Here is a 17,523-nt window from a genome sequence, read left to right on the forward strand (position 1 = left end):
TGGTGAGAGAGCCATCAAGGTATTACACTCCAATTAAAACAAAAGACTCAGAGTTTGTAACTGGTTACAATCAACACCTATCAACACCTATGTACGGAACTCTGTTGGGTCGAGAGTCCTAGTCCGAATCAAGAGGCTTTTGTGCAATACAAACTGCTTGAAATAGCATAAAATATACTGAAATAATCTATAAATGTATTTATTGTTGACATGTTTTCATGTTTATCGTTTTGCGTTCATGATTCAAGATAAAACTACAAACGTCGCTGATTTTAAAAAAAACTATTAGGCAAATATTGTCTTTTAAATATTATTTTTTTATTTTTTACTGACATCAAGTGGGACCGATTGACAATTTTACTTTTCCCCATCCCTGATGCTTTCCTCAAAATATATATACTTTTTGTCTTTACTGATGGAAAGAAATAAGGGACAGTGGATATTGACTGCAACCGAAACCCATTTCATTAATGTCAAGAATTGAAACATTCTACTGACATTCAACCCCATATTAGTTACATTCAGTCCCACGTTATAGCTTTGTATTTTATACAGACCTAACTAAGCTAGTAATAAATTAAATTTGATCTAAAATATCATGTGTTTCCTAACTACTTTCCTTCAGTATATATATATATATATATGTATATGTCACTTTTCCATTCTTAGTTACTGTATAGAGTATGGAGCATTAAGCTGTATCCTAACCGGATGCGAGTGATTAATTTAGAAATCATTGATTTTAATTTCCACATCCTAACTGCACGCGTGCGGCGCAAGCGATAAATATGTTGGGTTGCATGCGTGCAGTTTAACGATACGGCAATTGAAATCAATAATTTCTAAAATAATTGCTCGCCTCGCTCACATCTAGTTAGTATACAGCTTTAGTTTCGTTTTCATTTCGTCACAGATGGCTGGGTTCATGATGACTGTGAAAGGACTTCCAAGTACCTATAATAAAGACCTCCAGGTATTTTTTGTAATGTTCTACTGAGGGAAGAATGATTTTTAATTTTGAAGAATATATCAGTTACATTTCTAAATAAATTATTTATGTTGTTTTGTAATATTTTATCTGGGGTTGTAAACAAATAATTTATAATCTTATTGTTGTGATATTTACTGAACACTGTTTTTAAATGCTGATCATTTATGACCACATTTAAGAATGAAATTAAAAAAAGTCTTGAGTACATTTTGTCCTTTTGACATAAGACTAACATCTGCTTGTAAATATGTTTCATATTTTTATATTTCAATCTTTTTTTCCCAGGAGATCGATCCCCATTGGTGGGCCCATTCGGCTATTTCTTGTTCCAGCCAGTGCACCATGACTGGTATATTAAAGGCTGTGGTGTGTACTACCCTGTCTGTGGGATGGTGCATATAAAAGATCCCTTGCTGCTAATCGAAAAGAGTAGCCCATGAAGTGGCGACTGCGGGTTTCCTCTCTCAATATCTGTGTGGTCCTTAACCATATGTCTGACACCATATAACTGTAAATACAATGTGTTGAGTGTGTCGTAAATAAAACATTTCTTTCTTTCTTTCTTTTTTTTTCCAGGAAGACAAAGAAGCCATGTTTGATACATTTGACACATTGTCAGGAATTCTTCAAGTTGCTACAGGAGTTCTCTCTACGCTAAAGGTAACACTAATTTGAAAACCATTCTGTTATAATCGATAATAAGATTATTATCATTTGACTTCTAGCATAGTAGATCTAAATATTGTCCTGATCGGACAAATTCTCGTTCTAGCCAGTGCACCTTGACTGGTACATCGAAGGCTGTGGTATGTGCTGTCCTGTGTGGGATGGTGCATATAAAAGATCCCTGGCTACTAATGGACAAATGTAGCGGGTTTCCACTCTAAAACTATATGTCAAAATTACCAAATTAGTTAACATCCAATAGCCAATAATTAATAAATCAATGTGTTTTAGTGGTGTCATTAAACAAAACAAACTAACGTTTTTGATCTGACAAAATGAAGAACCATTGAAGAGGGAAGTTATTTCACAACTGACACCTCAAACAGATGATTTCATGAGAAATATGTTTGTGTTGACGCCAGCATAGAAACGAGATATTAAAATTCTGTATCATTTTACTTTTTGTTTTGTTTAATTTAGATCAATCGAGAGTCGATGAAAGCAGCACTGAGCCCTGACATGTTGGCCACCGACATCGCATACTATCTGGTTAGGAAGGGGGTGAGTGCAGTAGTAACTTGACACTTTGGTATATATAGAAAATAGTACACGAGTGGTCATTAGATACCATTTATCTTACGAGTTGTTTCAAAATATGCCAGTGACAGATCTAAGGGGTCCAACCCCCCTAAATTTTATAAACAGATATATATGTATATATATGTGAAGAGTTTCATTGCAAAAACACGATAAATGCGATGTTAAGAACCATTGTGCAAACACCACTCGGACACAGTTCACATGCAGACAAACACAAGTTCAAATTCAGTTTTCAGCAAAACGTGATATGATTGGCTGAGTATATATGGCAGATTGCAGAGAAACTGACGTAGTGTTTATGTTGGTTTGGAATAAAACGTGTTTAGGATTGGGTGTGTATAGTGGCGTTTATCGCTTTTTGCGATGAAACTTTTCGGATCATTTTTTACATTTGAGAATCCAAGGAATCACTTTGGGAATGTTTGTGGCCTTCAGCCACATGTCATTGTGATTTACTGGATCTGCCACTGTATACTGTAGATCCTGAAATTAATGCGTCCCTAAATTAATGCGAGTGATGGTGGGCAGACTAAAATGTGACATGAAATTAATGTGAGTGGCCTCCCTTTAAAATATTACTTTCCTATAAACACGTCTGTGTACCTTTTGGTTAAATCCGAGTTACAGGTCTCTTCATTGAGATCAACTCACTAAGGGGCCGTCCATAATTTTCAACATTTTTGCAAGTGTACAAAGAGTACACTTTTAACCACCCCCCTCCCCCCCCTTAAAAGTGTACATCCCCAAATTAAAAATGGTGATCGACATTTTTCATTTTCAAAAAAAGTGTATGCTGGCCCTTTAACCCCCTCCCCCACACATACGGTTTGTACGCTTGTAAAAATGTTGAAAATTATGGATGGCCCCTAACATGTCTGTGTACATGTCAGTTAACCTGTCTAGTCCCAAGTGTGTTTGGTGAGATCAACTCACTGCATATTTTTGCAGCATTCATTTACGTAACGTGTATGGTTACCTAAATCTGGTTAAACATTAGCATATATGTACCATTACAACTATCTTCCAAAGAATGTAGACATATTTCAAAAGTCATAATGAAAGAACAATTCACCCTGTGGTATGCTGACTAAGTTGCACTGAACTTGAACAGTGAAATCTAAGAAATGGTCAACCTCAGGTTTAGTGTGCTAAAACCCATTCACGCGCGATGTATCATTTCGGCTTTTGACAGGATGGCCAAAGACCTTGCAATCGTCACACATGGCTGGCAGCTTGCTGGATTAGTGGACAATTAGTGTGTCTCGTCTGGTGAATTGTGCTCCATTTGTTTTATGAATGTATTTGAATTTTAATCTGTGTTTGTTTTTAAAGAGTGTGACACATAGCTTGCTGGACTATTCGACAATTAAGCCCTAGTCAGACTTGCCTACAATGAATTGTTTTCCAGTTGTGTTATATGTTAGAACGTGGGACACATAAACAAAACAGAAATAAATGCGTCACATTACTAATACAAATAACACAAGCTCACATTTTTGGCATTAATATTATGATCGCATTAATTTCAGGATCTACAGTATTTAATGAGCGAAAGCAAGTTCTATACATTTTTAAACAAGTTGTATGGTATCTAAGGGGCACGTGTAGTATTCTATTTCTTACATATCCTCATAAACCAGGTTAAAGTACAAATTTAATGTCTTTTGTAACTAAAACGTATTGACAAAGCTTGTGCTTGCAGTTAACTTTGTGGCGAAGAGCAATTGGTTTCAGGTTAACTTATATGTCAAACGAGCGAACAATTTCAGTAGTGCTTATTTCAGTGGATGGTATGGCATTGCCATCTACATGTAGGTCATCATGAAATAGCCAATGAGATGTCTTGAAATTATTATCACATGTACACTCACACAACAGGTGTGTACGAAAATTGAATTATGGCCATGAAGTCATAACCAAGAAAACAATTATTTAGTTATTTTTTAACTATTTAAAATGTTTGCAAAATACACTTTAAATAGCATATACATTGTAGTAACCAGTGTTAGCTGAAGAAGAATGTAAACAGTTAGTTAATCTGTGTGATTGTGCCTTTAAATAAATGTTTCTTTTTCTGCATGTTACAGATACCTTTCCGAGATGCCCACGGGCTGGCAGGAAACTGTGTAGCTTTGGCAGAAAAGAAAAACTGCAGTCTGTCGGAGTTATCTGTGGCTGATCTCAAAACTGTTAAGTAAGTGCTGTCCTGGGTTTAACACAGACTTTTAATATCTTGACATGGATTTTAAGCAATTTGACAATAGATTGGGTGATATGATGCAAATATTGTTAGGATGTCTTAGGGAATTCAAATAAACTGACATGGACTTTAAACAACTTGATAACAGAGCAGATTAAGTAAGTAGTATCCAGGTTTTCACATTAGACTTTGATTAATTTGAAAATAATACACCCAAACATTCACTGGAACAAACATTCACCCACTTGTATGTAGGGCCTGTGCATGCACACAGATGGGTGTGATCCCCATTTAAAAAACCCCAACCTAAAATGATTAACATTTCAGATCAAATTCAGTCTACTTTGTAAAGATGCTTTTGCCAATCTTTAAAAAGCTAAAATCAGAACTAGAGACCTGAAAAAATGACATCCCTGAAACACACATTTGACAAATAATGTCTTTCACTGATGATTTTATCTCTGTCATTCACTTTCACACTGAGATTTGTTCACATACTCATCAGTGGTGGATCCAGAAAATCCATTTGGGGGGGGGGGGGGGGGGACCACAATGACATGAGGCGGAATGCCAATGGAACTTTGGGGGCAGTTTGGAAGGGAATGTAAAAAATGTTTAAATTAATATATAATAAAATTATAACTGTCGCAAAATTTAGAGGGGGCCCAGGCCCCTGGGGTCCCCCTCCTGGATCTGCCTCTGCACATGCAAAAATCACACGTTGTGATGCAACAGTAATTTGATCTGTTATTTGTTTTCAGCCCCCTGTTTGAGGAGGATGTTCAGAAGCTGTGGCACTATGAGAACTCTGTAGATCAGTACAGCGCACAGGGTGGAACATCCAAGAAAAGTGTACAGGAACAAATACACATTCTGGAGAAATGGCTGGAAGACGTTAAAAAACATTAACAGCATATACGCTTCATTCAGCAGACATATTTGTGCCATTTCGCTTCTGTTTTTTATTAATTTGTTTTTGCTGACAACATGGAATGTTGACAATGTGTATTTTTATTTGTTCCCATTTAAAATATCGTACTAGATGTGTCTATTGTTATTCAGATTTGGGAAGTTTTTATAAATTTGGGCAAAAATCAGCCTGTCCAGCCCTACTAAAATGGCAGCTTTTGCTTTTTTATGTCCCAGATGGTATCAAAAATGTGGCTTGACAAAAGATATTGAGAATACTTCACGAATGGCCGTTAAGATACCATTTATCGTACAGTGATTTGTTTCAGAAGTTATTTAACGAGTAAAACTAAGTTGGATTAGTTTTTAAACAATGAGTTGTAAGATATATGGACGTGAGCGAAATACATGGATTCCATTTCATACATATCCTCAAAGACCAGGCTTAAATTAAATTTATATGTCTGTTCAAACTCAAACCTCTGCATCCCAGAGCAATCAGCTTCAGGTTAACTTACATGTCATAAATCAATCAATTTTATTCTTGCTTATTTCATTGGATGATATGGGTTTGGTGTTCAGGTCATCACATTTTAATTTTTTGGTGTGGGTGGCAGGTGCATGTGCAGTGGGAGAGTTTGGGGGTCAAACCTCCTCGATCTGCTCAAACAAATTTCTTTTCTTTTTTTCAATATATTTTCTGGGGGAGCACAACTTGACCCCTTATAAACTTTGGTGGTCACAGTCAAGACCCCCTGGCAAAATTCCTGCACATACACCTGAGTGGCATAGTAAGGAAAGTTTTTTTTATAAACAGTTTATTAGCAACAGTGCTGATCAATATGATAATTGAGACACAATTACTATTTAATGTTTTATATTTGTGTAGTGATCTCCGACATTTGCTGAGCAAATTGCTGTGCGACACTGAATCTCATGTTCCCTGGATGGGGCAGCTACACTGTAATGTATTTAGAAGAGTGTTTCGATAAAAGAACATTGAGTTTTAAAGATTTGAAATCCTTCTTGAACTAGGCGAAGGGTGTCCACTTCTCCACTGAATCTCATGTTAGGTTTTTATGTTCCTATACTATAAAATGAATGTGTTTTTTTTTAAAATTACACACCAGCACATTTTAAACTAGGGCTGGTGGATGACTTCAAATATGACATTAACAGGGGACAATATTTCAAAATCTTAGGTAGGGCCTAACCAGAAGTCGGTTCTCCTAACCGATGAGTTGGACCTACCTAATCCTAAAACACTTTAACTACGGTTCTGTGCTACATTGGTGGTTCAAGCACATAAACTAATTTTCACTTCCATTAATGATATATGGTACTTTTAATTTTAGAATGTAATTGTTCAGCACATAACTGATTGGCGGTTTTCATGATTTTAAAGTTGCGTAACTGACACGCAAATAGAATGGTTCTCATGAAGTATTGTGCCCTGCATTAACACATGTCTAAGATATGACATTAACACGTCTAAGATATGACATTAACACGTCTTTGATATGACATCAACAATACATTACTTTTAATACCTTAAAAATAAAGTATTGTATTATTAAGGTCACTATTTTGATATTTTTACTTGTATTTGTTATCTGTCTTAACACTGACAGTGACATATCTCAACATACATGTATGTCATTTGTAAGCTCACTGCCATTTTTTTTTATATGCATTATCCTACATTCAGAATAGCACATTGCATGTTGAAAATTGAGTGGAACATAAAAATGTCAAATGTGTTTATTCACTAAATGTTATACGCAAACTCATAATGGTAAAGGGTCATGTGCAAATATAAAACAGGATTCTTACGCATACAGGAATGTCCTTGAATTTTGTGATTTTAAAATCCAGGGCCCCATTCCACGAAGCAATCTTAGCCCTAAGATTACCTTAGGCGCATAGCTACCCAATGCACCGAAGTTGATCTTAGGGCTAAGATCGCTTCGTGGAATGGGACCCAGGCCTGGAATGTTCTGGAAAATGCATTAAATTTTTATTGTGTCCAGGAAATGTACTGGAAATTTAGTCCAAAAATTTGGTGGTTTATTATTTTTGGCATCTTTACTTTTGTTGTTCTCATAACCTGTCTAAATTCAGACAACAATTTGTTATAAAAACATTGATTGATTGAACATTTCATGTCCTGAAATTTTTTTTCAAATGTCCTGGAAATGTTCTTGAATTTTATGCTTTTTTCAAGTGTAAGAACCCTGTAAAAATTTAGTTATTCAAAAAGTAAGACTTGGTGCACTATGTGATTGTTGTTGTTTTGAAAATTAATTTCAATTATATTTTAAACAATGTGTGCAGGATCTATACATTTATATATACTAAGTATTTGAATAATTTAATTTTTTCAATCACATGAAAGATTTATTGACTTTTCCTTAACTACTGCAAGCAGTGTCTTATATAGATACCGTATTCAACTCCACTAAAAATACACCACCCATCCACCCATATTTTCAGTTATTGCATCGTACATGTGGGGTTGCTATAAAGCATACAATAACCCTCACCTTTGTATTAAAATGTTGTGTTATTTATTACCTACAAGAATACATCCGGTTATGAAAAATCAGTCAATTGTATTATTAATTCTTCTGTTATTATTATTAGACTTTACACATCTGACCGATGTGTTTTCATTGAAGTTCGGGGGCGAGACGTAGCCCAGTGGTAAAACGCTTGCTTGATGCACTGTCGGTTTGGGATCAATCCACGTCAGTGGGCCCATTGGGCTATTTCTCGCTCCAGCCAGTGCACCACGACTGGTTCACCAAAGGCCGTGGTATGTGCTATCCTGTCTATGGGATGGTGCATATAAAAGATCTCTTGCTGCTAATCGAAAAGAGTAGCCCATGAAGTGGCGATAGAGGGTTTCCTCCCTCAATATCTGTGTAGTCCTTAACCATATGTCCGACGCCATGTAACCATAAATAAAATGTGTTGAGTGCGTTGTTAAATAAACCATTTCCTTCCTTCATTGAAGTTCAGTATATGCAGCTAGTTAATGAAAGTATGAACTAAACAGTATGGCACACACTCTACATGTCCGCATAGAAGTTCATTACAAGCATAAAAAATTACAGTGAGCTTCATTGAAAAAGTACCTGTCAGATTATATAATATGTAGTTGTAAAATGAATATCAGAAGAAACTGTGTTACTTCTATCTGATTCAGAATAATTTGAAGGAAGGAAATGTTTTATTTGACAATGCACTCATTTTATTTACGGTTTTATGGCATCAGACATACGGTTACGGATCAAGCAGATATCGAGAGAGGAAACCTGCTGTCACCATTTCATGAGCTACTCTTTTCGATTAGCAGCAAGGGATCTTTTATATGCACCATCCCACAGACAGGACAGTACATACCATGGCCTTTGTTACACCAGTTGTGGAGCACTGGCTGGAACAAAAAATAGCCAAATGGGTCCACCGATGGGGATCGATCCTAGACTGACCGTGCATCAAGCGAACCCTTTACCACTGGGCTACATCCCACCCATCAGAATAACTGGATGCATTCTAGTAGGCAATAAATAACCCCCAAATTGTATATACAAAGGTCAAGGGTCACTGTGTTTTTAATAGCAACTTTACACATGTGATAGCAGTACAGGGTTCGTAGCGGTCTTTAAATTCCTTGCAAGTCTTTGAATTTGAAAAAATTATTTTTAGGTCTTTGAATTGTAATAAAGTCAAAGCAATGATGCTATCTTTTACAGCTGAATGTACTTAATATTTTCCAGTTACAAGGTTTAATCAGTTATGATGCATGTAAAAAAAAAAAAAGTTAAATTTTTTGCCATGGACAGCAATGTAAACGTCTTTGAAAGTCTTTAAATTTGTTTGGTTTTTAAGGCAGTAACAACTGGAAATTAGGTGGTGTGTTTTCATTTGAGTTCAGTATAGGCCTACTTGTTCATTTTTATGAAGTTAAAGGTACATTCTCAAAGTTGCAAATGTCACATTTTGCTGTTTTACTTGTATTTATGATAAATTACTAAAAATTAATTGATCCCACTTAATAATCTTTTGAGAATACCAAAGTCACTCAGCATAAACAGTGGGGTTGTTTTTTTGACAGTACATAAAAACAATTCAGCATTAATTCATCAAAATAGCAGCCAGTTCTTTGTCAATATGGAGATGCAGTTTAAATTTTCAAACTGTGATGTCACGTTAACCTGTCAGTCACGGTTGTCGGAATATGCAATAATATAAATTTATAAAATAGTATGGTTACCGTAGTAAATTAAATCATTTGGTTGTAATTTTTCAGTGACCATGCAATTCTAGGTATAATCCTTCCAATTCATAAAAAATTAATAAATATTTTTGGTCATTAAAAAACTTTGAGACTGCCCCTTTAATTGCATAGGTTATTTGAATCCAAGAATGTTTCATTATATTATTGCCTGCTTCTGTTCGAATTTTACGCTTGAATGCTTATTTTCATAATCACTGTATCAACTATCAAAATGCTATTAAACATTTATTGTGAATCAAAAGTAGTTTTATAATACTTACTTAGTTGTTTAGTAGTGTGGTGTGTTTTCATCATGGTGATTTTAGAGTTAATGTAATTCTGCTTTACACAATATGAATGGATGAAACGTACTCCTGCCTCGTAGATACTCCTTGACATTAATAGTCAAGGGGGTCCCACAGACAGGATAGCACATACCATAGCCTTTGAGCTTGATATAAACGTCATACAGATCTAGTTGTGTTGGCATGTTTTGATCTAGTGACCCATCACACATGAGACGAACACACTGATCCCTCCCACACTAGGACTGCACATGTTACAGTTTTGCACACAAAATAAAATTATGTCATATACTGCATTCATATAAAAGAACCCCCACCCACCAAAAAAAAAGACAAACAATAAAACAAAGAAACCGATAAAAAAACCCAAACAAGATTATAAGTCCACATTGGTTTTATTGTGAACTACCGGTCTGGATATAACAAGACATGTTACATTTTGAGTAGGTGACAACACTTGACAATAAATATAACACAAATTGTTCAGCAGTTAATATTTAAGGCAGTAAATATTAATCATTATATATATAATAAAAATGTATTTCCAGTTTGGTTAATACAGTAAAGTACCTGTCCTCCTATAACGAACCGAATGGGACCATGGCAGTTCGTTTGTTATAGCAGTAGTTCATTGTACACATTTGCATAAGTTTGTTATTAATGTATAGGGAGATAAAACGGGACTTTACAATCTATGCAGTAGTTCGTTCTAAGCATGTTTGTTGTAGTGTACTTTACTGTACTTACTTCCCTATAAAGCGACATTCCTGAGTTTGCTGCATTGTAAGATGTTTCTGACTAATAAAATATTTCTATAATTAAACTTACAAATTAAATTTATTTTCTTGTTTAGAATATCAATGTCTGTATATTCAATGTGTTTCTGGTCGTCTAAATATTTGTAAGAAGCCCAAACTGGATTTTGTCTTCAAATAATTTTGTACAAACGAAAAAATTATATTGAGGAAATAAAATGAAATTTAACCTTGTACAGATATTAGAACGATCAGAAACACGTTTAATATACAGCCACTAATATTTTATATGTAATTACAATATTTAAAAAGTCTCTGTTAGTTGATAACATCTTAAAAATTGAAGCAAACTCAGGAATGTCCCTTTAACACCAGCAAATACATAACAAGTTTACAAAATTAATACATGCAATGTAAAAAACGATGCACTAGTTTAATAAATAATATCAAGCATTGGTTCAGCTAGAACTCCAGAAATATTTGTCAGAAGAAAGATGGAGGGACTTTTTTATTTTTAGAAAAATTATATATACTAGTCCATTCAATTTAAAAGTATTAGTAATTAAAAATTTAGAAAATAAATATATAATGAAATAATTTAAAACTTTGTAAATTTAAAATAAAATGTCCATCCCTCTCTTCTGAAGCAATCACGACTTTGCCAGATATCGTTTTGACTGTTTTGTGCAGATGTGATTTTGATAAATAATAATAAAAATAATTAAATATAATAGTTTAAAACTTTGTAAATTAAAAACAAAATTCCATTCCTTTCCATCCCTCTCTTCTGAAGCAATCACGACTTTGCCAGATATCGTTTTGACTGTTTTGTGCAGATGTGATTTTGATAAATAATAATAAAATAATTAAATATAATAGTTTAAAACTTTGTAAATTAAAAACAAAATTCCATTCCTTTCCATCCCTCTCTTCTGAAGCAATCACGACTTTGCCAGATATCGTTTTGACTGTTTTGTGCAGATGTGATTTTGATAAATAATAATAAAAATAATTAAATATAATAGTTTAAAACTTTGTAAATTAAAAACAAAATTCCATTCCTTTCCATCCCTCTCTTCTGAAGCAATCACGACTTTGCCAGATATCGTTTTGACTGTTTTGTGCAGATGTGATTTTGATAAATAATAATAAAAATAATTAAATATAATAGTTTAAAACTTTGTAAATTAAAACAAAATTCCATTCCTTTCCATCCCTCTCTTCTGAAGCAATCACGACTTTGCCAGATATCGTTTTGACTGTTTTGTGCAGATGTGATTTTGATAAATAATAATAAAAATAATTAAATATAATAGTTTAAAACTTTGTAAATTAAAAACAAAATTCCATTCCTTTCCATCCCTCTCTTCTGAAGCAATCACGACTTTGCCAGATATCGTTTTGACTGTTTTGTGCAGATGTGATTTTGATAAATAATAATAAAAATAATTAAATATAATAGTTTAAAACTTTGTAAATTAAAAACAAAATTCCATTCCTTTCCATCCCTCTCTTCCAAAGCAATCACGACTGTGCCAAACATCCTTTCGACTCTGCCTTGTGCAGAGATGCAAATTTGTTCATGGAATATAGTTTTTTGTCATTCAGATTTAATCTTTACCCATCCTCGGATTCTTTCTTCTTCTCTTTAATGGATTCCTTCTTCTTCTCTTTAATGGATTCCTTCTTGCTTTTTTCTCTCTTCTCTTTTCCACTTGCAATCACCCACCAAACCATATTGATTTGCATGCTTTACCCACTCTGGTCTCCATATAACCGTAATTAAATGTGTTGAGTGCATCGTTAAATAAATCATTTCCTTCATTTCCTATCTCCCATCTCAAGTACTGGCATATTACATATATTACAAGCATAATCATTATAGCTAGCATATGATTGATTTTATACAGGGGGCTATATATACATGTATATCACACTTTAAAAACATTTTTGTAAAGAATTTAATGTATGTTAGCCACAACCCCTGCTGGTTAGGAATGTAGTGCATTCTTTTACAACAAAAGCTCTTGGGTTATTAAGCAGTATAAAATATTCCTTGCTACTACAGCTTTTTAAAAAAACACACCCCAAAACCCCATTACATTAAGCCTAAAAAACACATTGCATATTTCTGGGAACCCAACCCTACCTAAAAAAAAAAGAACAAACTCCAATGTAAAAAAAAAAAAAAAAAAAAAAAGGAGGGAGGGGGCATGTATTTGTTTTATTTATTTATTTATTTATTTATTAATATGTTGGTGAAAAGAATACATAGTATTTTATTTGAATCCATATGGTTAAAAATAGTAAAAAAATTAAAAAGCTGACTAATATATTTTAACATGTTCCCAGAAACATATATATATTTTTTATGCTCATTCAGTATAAAGACCATAGAGTTCCATTAAATTACTCATCCTGATGTTTGAAGTAGTGGCAAGTGTGTTTGATATGAAACGAAAACTTGGGTCTGCAGCTTTAATAAACTATAATCACTCAACACGCATGGCTTAATATCTATCTGCTGGATATGTATTTTAGAAATCACAATGTAAACCTATAAACACAGACAAAATATACATGAGGTACATAGTTCAATATACTATGTGTGTACTCCATAAAAATATAAGTCTTAATGCATATAAAACATAACAAAACAAGATACATGTACTTATTTAAGTGACTAAAGTCTTAACCAAAATGAAACACCTAACTATTTTTTGCTTAATCAGCTTTAACTAAAAAGTATTTTAAAATATATCAACAGTATCTAACCTTTGAACTAACAATGGATCAAAACTGAACATTCATGTCTATAATAAATATTATACATTCAAAGTACATACACATACAGTGAAACCTCTCAAGACCGGACTCTTTGTAAACCGGTATTCCCTCAAAACCGGACGTTTTACAGAGTCCCTTTTTAAAAACCAGGACAGAACTTAACTTCTCTAAATCAGATCCCTCTTAAAACTGGACATATGTCTTGGGCCCAAGGGTGTCCGGTTTAGAGGGGTTTCACTGTACAATGGAATCGGACATTGTCTGTGTTGCATACAATAATTATCAAAATGATATCTACCCAACATTATGTGCAATAAAAGTTTTAAAGACATGTACAATGACCAACATATTTATAAAATGATGAACACAATGAACAAACACAACAGCAGCTTCATATGTTTATAGAATAAAATATCACAGTTTAACAATTCAAAAAGGACTAAAATCCCCAAACTGGAGAAGGAATTAAATTTATAACGAGACTGTCCTGAGTTTGATGCCATTGTTAAGATGTTGCGACTAACAGGGACTTTTAAAATGGTTCAGAATACCATTTTCTATATATCAATTATGTTTATTCTTGCCCTATTGTTTGTAGTCACTCAAACTTAAAAAATTTTTCAAGAAACAAATTGAATGAACATATTTATTACCCATATGGTTAAAAATATCTTGGTACATATCAAAGTGAGATAAGTGGTACAAAATAATAAATTAAGATAAATTATGGGTAATAAATAGGATATTAAACTTGTTACCATTTTTTATCATGTTTATTTCCCTCATGAAATAATTTTTATTGTCACTTGCTAAAGCTCACGACAATTGAAAATTCATTTCACTCTGGACATAAACATGATACAAAACAGTAGCCTTGCTCGTTTAATACCTTATAAATATAGACACTGATATTCTAAACAAAAAAGTATATTTAATATGCAATTTTAGTCATTAAAAAGGCTCTGTTAGTCGGAAATACGTTACAGTGTCGGCAAACGCAGAAGTCTTTTAATGGCTTGGATTCAAACCCTGTATTACTTCTTCACTGGGTTACTTCCCTTTGAATACTATAATGGAAATGTAGAACAAGTTTACCAACAAAAAATAACAGTTTACAATGATAATTATTACATGTATTGCAAGTTCTGTAGTATTCTAGAGCTGCTGACCCTGATAATGATAGGGCATTGTAAAAAGAACAAAAACCTAACATTTACGGCTTTTCAATATTGCAGCTTTTTTGTCACTAATTTATACAATATTTATGACATTTTGCTAAAAAAAATCAATTCTGACAGAGACAATGTTTTGGATCATCTTGGTTCATGATTGAAGATTTGTAGTAGTGCAAAATTAATTATATAAGAAACAAAAACAATATATCTCTAAAACTCAGGTCAGCAAAATAAATTAAAATTACAAAAATACATTAAAAAACAATTACATGTACATGGATCTCAGGAAAAGTAAAGAAATTCCTGGGATTAATAATCAACAAAGACGAGGAAAACAAATGTACAATAATTAGTACAAATATCTGCCATTGTGGATACTATTTGCTGACTAGCACTTTCTACTGTTTGAATTACAAATAAGAAATAACACATACATCTATTTTATGCCTGGAACGTATGATCATCGATAAAAATATTCAACAATGCATGCCATTCATAATTCATAACATGTTCATTCAAAGACTATTGTTATCTTGAATACAAACTTCTGACACGTCTGTCCGTAATAGTATTTACATTTCCGTCGACTCTCGTGTGGTTTCACCACATAGCCCTCGTCCATTAAATCAGTCTCCAGACACTTGATCAGCATTTCCTCGGATGCCGTCGAATCCCAGGGTCCTATAGTCACGTGGGCCTGCTCCACAATACACCCGTGGTTCGGATTAAAGTTCTGCACCCTGGGGGTGAATTCCTTCCTGAACGCGTGCACGATCACCTCACCGACTTTACTTACCGCCGCATTGGCAATGGCTGTCCGGATAATCTCATCGCGGGTGTTGTTGTAACCTGGGAACTGGGCACGATGCGATTCTTTCACTTGTAACGAGGCGATTTCTGGTTTCAGCTCTAGCTTCTCCGTGAGGCTGTGCAGGCCATAGTATTCTGATTCGCGATACACGGACAACACCATGTCGTTGGGTAGGGAGGGTGCCGTAACGCAGGTATTCGAGGATGTGGCTAAAGACCGTCCCATTGCTGTCTAGAAAGTAGTATCCGTCTTTGTCCTGGTCAACCTGGTAACGGCCGCTGAAGAGCGCCGCCAGCATGGAGTCCGAGTATTTGAGGAGCGTCGAGAGGCGGGTCATGTGCAGGACCCCACCCACGTTCAGGGTAATGATCGGTGGGAATTTGCCGAGCAGGACCGTGTTGTTGTTCTCTCTCGCTGGACACAGCTGCTGGAAAGATAACGGAGAGAACCATGAGTCATAATGACTCACCTTTCAACATAATTGTGTAACTGGTCATGTTAAAACATTATTGGCTGAATTTATGAATTTACACAGGATAGCACATACCACTGGCTTTGAAATACCAGTCGTGGTGCACTGTCTGGAACGAGAAATAGCCCAATGAGCCTACCGACGGGGATCGATCCTAGACCAATCGAGCACTTTACCACTGGGTTACATCCCGCCCCGTCATAAAGAGATAATAACTGTTAATTGCTCATCGGTTTATCTTCATGAACTACTGCAAACTCTCCCCTATTCCACCTAGTATGATGCCTTGAATTTTTTTTTTTTTTTACAATGCACCATTAGCTTCATAAAGGTGTCCAGGGAAAATATACACAAACAGGACCACTATAGGTTCAAATTTGAACCATTCTCCAGGTCAAGACGCTTTCCAGATGGTTCGTCCTCTGGACGTTTTGTCCACAGCCGATTCGTCCACGTACAATTCGTCCACCCACCTCGGACAATTCGTCCACTCGATTACAATATTTAGACCAATAAATCTAAAATGTTATTTTTTATAATGGTCAATTATTTTCGTTTTGTGGTAAACTACTAGTATATGAAACAAACTAATTTTTACTGGCATTTTCAACTTGTTATTGTCTGTCTGTGTCCATTATAGTACTTTATTGATATGCTGCTGTTCAAATTTCTCTTCAACTACACCTATAATTCTGACATACTATTTAGAAAACAAAGCTAGTAACTAAACTAAAATCTCGTCATTTATGTCAAAAATCCATAATGTGACGTCATTTGAGATAACCAACCAATAAACAAAGATATTATGTCCATTCCGCTAAAAGGTTCCAGCTAAGTTCTAAATTTAACTATAAAAATTATAATGGACGAATTGTCCAAGAACAATTTTTGGTTGTGGACGAATCGTCTAGAGTTCAACAGTGGACAAATTTTTAGTGGACGAATTGTTTGTGGACGAAATGTCCAGAGGACGAATAATCTGCATCCCGTCCAGACCAGGCAACTGTGGTTGCATTCAGTTCCATAGTGCAATACCCCAAAAATTTCTTTGTCAGAAAGAAAATTGGTTAAATTTAGGGTTAGGGTTAAGAAAATCATACAGTAATGATAGGAGTCATTAATTTTGTCAAAATGTTAACTTCAAAAAAATAAAATCTGCCAAAAAATTTGGGTATGGCCCCATACCTGTTTTACTTTCTGGCAGAAACCCTGTTAGCCCATGTTCGTGGGTGGATGGTGGTGTGATGTGGGTGCACAGCTCAAGTAAATGTTTGTCCCAGAGCATAATTTGACCCTTTTAGAAATGCTACTCACCATAGTCTAGACATCCCACCCACCCGGAAAGTGTTTGACCTGTACCACTCTATATCAAAATTGAACCAAAGGCTCTTAAGACTAATCCTAACCATTGAAAGGGGGGTACAGGTCGAACTCATGCCTTTTTTTAAAAGTTGGTTTAATTTGACGAGACTACTAAAGCAGACTGGATGTCAAACATTAGATAAGTCTGATACACTGTGTGGAAGATTGCAACAGTTTTCCAAATATTGACAACAAAGCAAAGGACCTT

At 34.6% G+C, this 17,523-nt stretch overlaps 2 protein-coding genes across 3 annotated transcripts in view; one reads left to right on the forward strand and one right to left on the reverse strand.

Moving 5' to 3' along the window:
- Positions 1 to 8,166, forward strand: part of LOC121368719 (argininosuccinate lyase-like) — a 38,303-nt gene extending 30,137 nt beyond the window's left edge. For both annotated transcript variants that reach the window (XM_041493466.1, XM_041493465.1), the window contains 5 exons: positions 914 to 973; positions 1,568 to 1,651; positions 2,138 to 2,218; positions 4,345 to 4,451; positions 5,219 to 8,166. In XM_041493466.1, coding sequence (XP_041349400.1) covers positions 914 to 973; positions 1,568 to 1,651; positions 2,138 to 2,218; positions 4,345 to 4,451; positions 5,219 to 5,366 — 480 coding nt within the window. In that variant the 3' untranslated portion in view covers positions 5,367 to 8,166. The remainder of the gene's footprint in view (positions 1 to 913; positions 974 to 1,567; positions 1,652 to 2,137; positions 2,219 to 4,344; positions 4,452 to 5,218) is intronic.
- Positions 8,167 to 11,573: 3,407 nt separating this feature from the next.
- The window catches only part of LOC121368723 (BTB/POZ domain-containing protein KCTD7-like), a 6,528-nt gene continuing 578 nt past the window's right edge, over positions 11,574 to 17,523 (reverse strand). The window contains 2 exon segments of the mRNA XM_041493472.1: positions 11,574 to 15,652; positions 15,654 to 15,908. Coding sequence (XP_041349406.1) covers positions 15,182 to 15,652; positions 15,654 to 15,908 — 726 coding nt within the window. The 3' untranslated portion in view covers positions 11,574 to 15,181.

Source organism: Gigantopelta aegis, chromosome 3, assembly GCF_016097555.1.
Source record: "Gigantopelta aegis isolate Gae_Host chromosome 3, Gae_host_genome, whole genome shotgun sequence".
NCBI classification, from domain to species: Eukaryota; Metazoa; Mollusca; class Gastropoda; order Neomphalida; family Peltospiridae; genus Gigantopelta; species Gigantopelta aegis.